Source organism: Mauremys reevesii, linkage group 2 (genome assembly GCF_016161935.1).
Source record: "Mauremys reevesii isolate NIE-2019 linkage group 2, ASM1616193v1, whole genome shotgun sequence".
NCBI lineage: Eukaryota > Metazoa > Chordata > Testudines > Geoemydidae > Mauremys > Mauremys reevesii.
The window spans coordinates 277,485,028-277,493,965 of NC_052624.1; the positions used below are offsets into that span (position 1 = coordinate 277,485,028).

General features: G+C 43.9%; 1 protein-coding gene across 1 annotated transcript; it reads left to right on the top strand.

Moving 5' to 3' along the window:
• The first annotated feature begins 3,083 nt into the window (after window positions 1-3,083).
• Window positions 3,084-8,026, top strand: CHRAC1 (chromatin accessibility complex subunit 1). Its single transcript, XM_039521102.1, has 3 exons — window positions 3,084-3,424; window positions 5,628-5,754; window positions 6,843-8,026. The coding sequence occupies exons 1-3, from the start codon at window positions 3,272-3,274 to the stop codon at window positions 6,980-6,982; spliced, it is 420 nt and encodes a 139-aa protein (XP_039377036.1). The 5' UTR covers window positions 3,084-3,271; the 3' UTR covers window positions 6,983-8,026.
• The last annotated feature ends 912 nt before the right edge of the window (window positions 8,027-8,938 follow it).

An 8,938-nucleotide genomic window follows, 5' to 3' on the forward strand; every position in this document is an offset into this window, starting at 1 on the left:
AACATATAATAAAGGTGTGACACATGAATGTTGCTAAGACACTAACCCTTATTTCTTGGCTTCAGTCACCATTCACCAGACATGGGTCAGAGCTGCAAAAAATTAATACCCCTGCTACATGACAGGAATATTAATCAAATCCAGCCTAGTACACCATCCATTGAGCAGGAGAGTTAATGACAGTTGAGTAGTTCTGATTTCACCCAGAAGGCCCAGTGAGTCACATACTAAGTAGTTTATTGACAGTATAAATTATTTCACTGAGATAGTAATACTAACTACTACCACAAGAGGTCATTACAAGGTAAGCTCAAAGAATAGTTACACAGGGTTAAATACTAACATATAGGACCATGATGAATGTTTTACACCAAATATAATATTTTATACCAAGTAAACAAACAAATCCCTGTCCTAAAAAGGTTACAAACCTATAAACGGAATTTGTAACCCATGAGCTTTAGTTTGCACATGGTCACTAATTGAATAGGAGACCTCCAAATATAATGCTACTGGAGATGATGCTAGTGAGGCAGTACTTAAGCAGTGCCCCAGCATGGCGTTAGAGTATAGGGTAGTGCTGCTGATGCCTTCTTTCAGCTTAGATAATTATTTGGGTTCAATACCCCAATGATGCTTTTGTGAGTGTTTAATCCCTAGTTGGGGGGAGGGATAGCTCAGTGGTTTGAACATTGGTCTACTAAACCCAGGGTTGTGAGTTTAATCCTTGAGGGGGCCACTTAGCAATCTGGGGCAAAAACTGGCTCTGCTAGTGAAGGCAGGGGGCTGGAATCAATGATCTTTTAAGGTCCCTTCCAGTTCTAGGAGATTGGTATACCTCCTATTATTATTATTACCAGTAAACTTCAAACTCAGCTAATTACATTCTACTGTTTAATTCTTTGCATTTTTAATTGGATATGTCTGTCTTCCATTCCAGTCCTAGATTCATCAACTGTGTCCCGCTGAACGGAGCTGTCCGCCACGGAATCGGGACAAGCAATGCAGGAAGTGAGGTTATGCCAATGAGACACTACCCTATGTCCTATGTAGCTGCAAGCCCCATTCCAGAGTCTAGCAGCTGTGCCACAACACCATCCAAGATTGACTAGTCAGAGCCATCCTGCCACCTGTGGGGAAGGTGGCTGTGAACTCTGCCATCCCCAGAATGGACAGCCAACTGCAACCGGACACCATCATCATCAGCGAGGACCAAAAGAAGATCATCATGGTGGATGCCACAGTGCCCTTTGAGAACAGGACCCCGGCTTTCCGCGAATCCCGAGGTTGAAAGGTGGAGAAATATGCCACTCAGGCCGACACCTTGAGAGCTAGGGGTTACCAGATTCTAACTCACACTCTGATCGTTGGAGCCCTGTGCATCTGGGACCCCAGTAAGGAGCAAGTGTTGAGAAAGCAGAATCGGTGAATACTACGCTCAGCTGATGCAGCAATTCATGGGGTCAAACACCATCAGGTAGTTGAGGGACATCTATCTAGAACACATCACCAGACAATGACAATACCAGGAGAGATGAGCTGGAGTGCCAATGAGAAATAAAACTGGAAAGTAACAGAACTACTTCTCTGGTGATTATATTTTCGAAGGGACAACCTATCCTAAATGCTCAATTACTGAGGGACAATCTGCATTCATTCCTATATTTGCTCTCTACAACCAACTCTCTGTATAATTTTTCATGAGTGATGTACCCGAGTATTCAGATTCTACTATCTAAACTGTACCATTAAATTTATTCTCCTAAATTTAGGTTATTGCAGATTATATACTAAAAGTATCTTATGACTTTTAAACCAGATTTTGTACTTTTGGGTAGTCGAAGCACTACACTCAGATGTACAGACACTCTTTCCTTAACCTGTATATTATATAATTTTAACATTACTATATACTGTTGAAAGATGCCATGTTTCACTCTAGATATGAGTAGTGAGAGGTTAGTTAAGGGCTCACTTCCAATGTCTTACCTACATCATATGGGTGCTAAAGCCTACTGTTTGTAGAATACTTTGAGAACTTCAGAATGAAGGTGCTACAGAAATGCAAAGCATTCATCATTACTATAGAAGCAGCAAAGAATCCTGTGGCACCTTATAGACTAACAGACGTTTTGCAGCATGAGCTTTAGTGGGTGAATACCCACTTCGTCGGATGCAAGTAGTGGAAATTTCCAGGGGCAGGTATATATATGCAAGCAAGAAGCAAGCTAGAGCTACCAGGTGAAATCTAGAGCTAGCTTGCTTCTTGCTTGCATATATATACACCTGCCCCTGGAAATTTCCACTACTTGCATCCGACGAAGTGGGTATTCACCCACGAAAGCTCATGCTGCAAAACGTCTGTTAGTCTATAAGGTGCCACAGGATTCTTTGCTGCTTCTACAGAACCAGACTAACACGGCTACCCCTCTGATACTTGACATCATTACTATGTTACACTAGTTTAGCTAATGTGTCATTCTGAGCTGTAATTCAAAGTGAGCCTATAACAATGGGCACATTTACAGGTGCTCAAATACTATAGGGAAAATTGTGGCTGTCGTTTACCTCACACTGATTTGCATGGAACCAGGATTTCACCTGATTATCTAGGTAGGTAGACAGATTAGACAAACATTATATGCACGTGGGCCCTATATCTATAATAATGAAAGACTGAGCTCTGGAGTTTTCTTCCTCACAATCCGTCCTGTTGTATATTCACTCTGAAAGCACAAAGGTCCTGCATTCAAAACACCATCTCTGCATATTACTGCCCGGGGCAATGGGCCTGGGGAGGGACCCGGCACGGGTGACACCGGGGCTCCGCTTTGGTACGGCGCCTGGAGCGGGAGAGGGATGGCGATGGCGCCGGCCCGGCGGCAGCGATGGAACACGACTCTGAGGCGACACAGCAGTGCGCCGCGAGCGCCAAGACAAGCGGTTAGGCCACCACCCCGCGCCTCAGCGAAGAGCAGGGCGGAGCCTCGCCGCGGCGCCGGGCAAAAGGGCTGCCCAGGTGCATCACGGGAGCCGTAGCCCTCCCTCTGTCACCAGTCCGCTAGGAGGGCTGGGTGGGTGAGGCCAGCTGAGGAGCGGTGCATCACGGGAGTTGTAGTCCCCCGCCTGCCCTCCTCCAAGAGTGCACGAGCAGCCTTGTGGCAGAAAACTACAACTCCCAAAGGGCTCTGCTCCCCGGCCTGGCGCTTTTAAATGACGGTTTGATGGGCGGGCTTTGAGAGGTGGTGGCGGTGGCCGGCTGGTTAGGAAAATGGCGGCAGCGAGGCTGAGCGGCGGCTGTGGCGGAGGCGGGGAGAACCGCCTGGTGTCGCTGCCCCTCTCCCGGATCCGGGTGATCATGAAGAGCTCGCCGGAGGTCTCCAGCATCAACCAGGACGCGCTGTTCCTCACCGCGAAGGCCACGGTAGCAGGCTCGGATCTTCCCACCGTCCCCGCCTCGGCGCTGGCGGGGAGCAGCCCAGGCGGGCCCGGGGCCGAGCGGCTCCCCGCACCGTGAGGCTAGGGCCGGGGCTGTTACCGGGACGCCAAGGGCCTGAGCCGATGGGCTGGGCCCGAGTCCAGGCGAGATTCGTGCTCTTTGCTCTGTGTCCCTGCCCCCGGGACACGCCCAAGGGGCGCGTACCCTGCCGTAGGCGAGTCTTGCCAGCCCCTGGAGGGTGCGTAAGGGAGGTGGGGCAGGAGGGTGTCAATGAACTAGTTTACACCAGTTCCCCAAATTAGTGGGGGAGAAAAGTGAATTGTTCCGACGCTGGGTTATTGTATGTTGTAGCCTGGCATGCGGCAGAAATCCGCCTGTAGGGGCCTTTGGCATCCCCTCTCCTGCTTCTGTTGAACATGGAGTATCCGGTAGATAGAGGCTTGAGGCCTATCTGTCCCCCCAGTTAGTGAGGAATCACTAATGTGCTGAGATTAGATCACCAGCTCCTTCACGAGTCTGTCAGATTGTGTGTCTTCATCTGGACTTCCACAAGCATCTCCAGAGGGGGAATCACATGCACTTTTGGATGCTGCATGTGATGTTTTTCCAACCCCCTTCAGCAAAATAAAACTGACTAGGCACAGGAGAAAATCACTATGCACTTCCTGTCAACATAGCCAGCGAAAGCAGCATGTTAAGAAGCTGCACAAATGGGATTATCGGTTTAGCTACTGAACTGTGAAGACCGTGCATCACATATTAATGTCTGAATTTTTGACATGGTTTGAGTTCTTGAAATTTGTTAGATCATTGAAAAGCTCTAATAAGACCAGCACATGATCCAGTTGACCATATGTTTCTGGCTATAGCCATGGAATACAGCATTAAACTTTTCACTCCCACTAGGGCCTGGTCTACACTACAGCATTAGGTTGATGTAAGGCAATTTATGTCTCTCCCATGAATTATTTCAGTCTATACCAGGGGTTCTCAAACTGTGAGTCATGAGGGGGTTATGAGGCTATTATGTGGGGGGTTGTGAGCTGTCAGGCTCCACCCCAAACCCTGCTTCACCTCCAGCATTTATTATAATGTTATATTTTTTAAAGTGTTTTTAATTTATAGGGGGGGATCACACTCAGAGGCTTGCTATGTGAAAGGGGTCACCAGTACAAAAGCTTGAGAACCACTGGTCTATACAGTACAGCCTTACTCTCGCCAATGGAAGTGCCCTACTACACTGACATAACTGCACCTCTACCAGAGGCATAGGGCTTATGTCTATGTCGTGTACACACTGTTACTTACATCTACTGGCTGTCATTCTTGTCAATTTCAGAGCTCTGCTGGAGCCTTGAAATTGACAAGAAAGTAGGCCTCCCAGCTGGGCAGCAGCACCTGGGTTCTTGCTAGGAGCACAGCTGTGCACAGCAGGAAGCTCTATTCCCCAGAGTCTGGTTAGCTGCCCCGTTCAGGTTGGGAGTTGGGGGAGGGCAACTGGCAGGGAGCTACACCCGCAGCTGAGATCCCTGTCTCTAAGCCTCCAGCACTACCCCTCTTAAGTCGGTGGAAGTGCTCCTGGTGAGGATGCACACTACTGACAGAAGAAGGGTGGTGTGAATATGAATCATTGTAGTAATGACTGTGGTGGTTCAAGTTGACCTAATGTGGGTTTAAGTTTATAGGTAGACATGCCCTAAGGTAAAGCTTTGTGAATAGGGATAGGGCTTTCATTCAGTGGACATGACCTCTCCATGAGTGATGGACTTACATGTAGTACAAATCAACCTGCCTTTCTCTCTGTTGCTTTTAATGAGGGAGGAGTGTTTTTATCATTATAAGTAGTGGAAAGTGTCAAGCTTTTTTGCAATATTTAATCACATACCTGCAGAAATAATGTCTTGCTGTCTTCTGATCCCAGTAAAAACCTGTTGCAGTGATAACACACTTGAGTGGCACAAATTGTTAGTCTAAGACCCCAGTTTTGCAGTTGGCTACTCACAGATGTACACCTCTTCTGCTCATACAGAGCCATATCAAAATTAGTGGGACTCTGTCAGTGCAGGGCAGTGGTTGCATGCAGTTAATGGCAGGATTGGGCCCTAAATAAGGGTTTGAAGAAGCATTGCAGTCAGCTGCACACACAGGAATTAATAATTTGACATTTATTTGTGTTTGTTTTTTATAGGAGCTCTTTGTCCAGTATTTAGCCACTTACTCCTACAAACATGGCCGTGGGAAAGAGAAGAGAGCCCTAACCTACAGTGACCTATCCCATACAGCAGAGGAATCTGAAATATTTCAGTTCCTTGCTGGTAGGTATAGCAGTTGTGAGAAATCAATATGGGCAACTGGAAAATAAGATGCAGCTCTTACTGTAGTAGTAGTTGTCATTGCAAAGCTATTAAATTCTCTTTTTGGCTGTTAACCTCTGTTGCATTAACTTACTCATGGTCCATATAATTGACAGGCATTCTGCATGAATGAATGGGCTGCTTTTTTCATTGATGCAAAAATACACCGTCATGGGGCAAAATTAATGTAACAGTCATACTTGACATTCCAATAACTTCAAGCTACTTTTTTCTAACACTGTTTAACAGTATCCCTGAGTGGTGGAGAATCTCTAATTTATAAATGGGAAAGCTCAGGTTCAGCGTGATTAAAGTGACAAAAGTCTAAGTAAAGAAAGGAATAAAAAGGAGAGGATATGTGATTCATCTCCTCTCTTAACCAATAACATTTTACCTTTAATCTTTGTTGTGTAAAGGGAAAGAGAGAAACAGACTCTCTTGAATTAAAAAAAAAAAAAAATTCTTCAGACATTTTTTTTATTATGCCACTGTTGTCTTAAATCCTTTACATTGGTTGGGCATTTAGAATAATGTTTGTCCTCTTCAAATACGTTTTTTGGTCTAAGGAGTGAGACCTCCTTGTTCATAAGATTTTTTTACTAGTGCACCAACCTCACTTCCTTACCATTCTTGGGCTCATCACAATATCATTACCCTGAACAGGCAGCCTACATTGAGTGTAGGGAAATAGCTTGTAAGGAATATAAGCAGAGTAGATGTACTTGATCAGTTCAAGTGAAAAACAAAGCAGAATAAGTGAGTAAGACTTAAGAAATGATTAAAGCAGCATTAGAATCACTTAAACAAATTCCCTCATATGGCTCACTAATACCTTAATTGGACAATATATCTCTAAAATCACATTGGCTACATTCCTATTCCAAGGATACCAGTTAGAGTAACTTGACTATTCCCTAGCCTAAAAAAATTGTATCACATAGACTGTGAGGCTATTAGTTGCTGTGATTTTGATGGTACAGTAATAAATTATTCTAAATATTTTTGTAACTGTTGAAAATGATTACAAAAGAATGAATTGTGCCTTTCAGATATTTTACCAAAGAAGATCCTAGCTAGCAAATACCTGAAAATGCTTGAAAGAGAGAAGAGGGATGGAGAGATGGAGGAGGAGGAGGAGGAGGATGATGACCAAGAGGAAGAGAGTGAAGAGGAAGATGCTGAATCTTAAGGGTGTCAAACAGCTAGCTAGTCTCTTCTTGCAGTATCAAGTTTTGGATTGGCTCCCTGATTATTTTTTTTTTCCCAAGCTAACCCACACTGTTGAGTTGGGGGCGGGGGGAGGGAGAGGGAGTGTTAGGTAAATCCAGCTGCTGGATTCCCATCTGAGAGTTGCTGTCTTGTTTACTTTAAATTTGAAACAATTGGATATTAGTCTGCTTGAAGGAAGGAATTCTGCTCTTGGATATGGAAAGCCAGAGGGACTGTACATACAGATCTTGAGACAAAAATCAGCTAAAAAATTATTTTAAAATAACATCTTCAGACAATCATTATCCAAATAGAAACAGCCTTGTAGGCAACCCTCAGCATCAATTCCAAAGGCCCTTGCTCTCTCTGGCTAGATGGGACCCTTGTAGCTAATACTTCTGCTTAACCAATAGGAGTGTGGCACATACTTTATCTACAGTTCTTACTCTGGCAGGAAATGAACCAAACCTGAGATAGAATCTCCACCTGTTTTCTAGCATGCTGTTGGAGCAGTACCTGTGGACCAACCCAACAGAAACTGTAATAGGCTACTGTTGTAATACAGTCTAAAAAACCAAGTCTGCAAGGAATCTGGATACAGGGATAGACCTTTTTGCAGTCCCTGGTGTCGCTCTGCAGTTGTATTGGTGTTAAGAAGTAGAAGTGTTAGCTAATGATGTAAATACGTATATCTAGATCCACCGCCCAAGGAAGGATTCTGCTTTTGTAGTTTACTGCCTGTAGTACTCTACATACCAACACCTGCTTGAAGTTTATTAAATATAGTTTGCTCTATGACAAGAAAATGAACAGTTTTTACCATTTGAGTGGTAGACGTGGTGTATTTTTACTACTATAAAAATGGAAAATGTCCTGTGTATATTTTCAAAAAAGTACTTTTTTACAATAAATATTTTTTAAAATGTGGAAATTAATGCAGAGACCCTTGACAGCATTATTTTTATAAAGGCTTTTAATCTATGCTTTGTACAGGGTTAACATGTTGTTGGGCCAAACATTAGCATTATATATATATTCATAAATGTGGATCCTCCTAGCTAGCAAATAGGGGATGAGTGGTGATCTGCTACCCACTAGAAACATAAGTGTGAAAGATCCCTAATCCCAATTTGCACTGGGCATTGAATTTAGTAGGTTCAGGGGAAATTGAGCCTGTGTTAGTCATGGTGTCTATTAGCTGTAATGTATGCAAGTAGCCTTCCAGTCTCTCTCAACTGCTCTCTCAGCATCTTGGAAGTGATGTCTCTTTTCAGTTTACACAAGCTACTGCACAAGTAATAGTTCAGGTTGATTTAGATTTCCATTCAGGAAAAGAGTTTAAGCATTAGGCCACTCATGACCCCCCCAGACAACTAATGGAGGATCCTGATTGGTGACAGCCCCACCTGCAGAGATGAAAGGGTAAGGGGAGGGGAGAGAGATGGAGGAGACTGAGGGAGGGGGAGCCAGTACATGTATGCTTGCCAAATGTTAGAGGCCTGCCTAGCATCAGTTCAGAGCAATAAAGGAAAAAGTGCAAGCAGAGATTTGGTTCCTACCTGTTTTTTAAAAAAACCCTCAAAAGGGCATGTAGGTGGATGGATGGATGCTGCTTAATTCAGCACCTTTCTGTTTACTGTTATCAGTTTTTTCAGTTCAGATATTTAGGTCCCAACATTCTTGCCCCTGGTGCTCCTTTCAACTTCCCACAGTGATACTTTAGGTTAATCTGTGTTTGTTTTTTCTCCTTTTAGTGGAAATGTATTGCTACATCTTAATTATAAGAGGTGTGAAAACTTTCTTTACCCTTTTCCAAAAAGTAATTAACAATAGGTCTTACAATAAATAAAATATTTTATAATGGATCAATGGTACAAATACACTAAAGGCATATCTACACTTCATGGTTAAGTTGACAGCCAGATGCCTCAGTAAT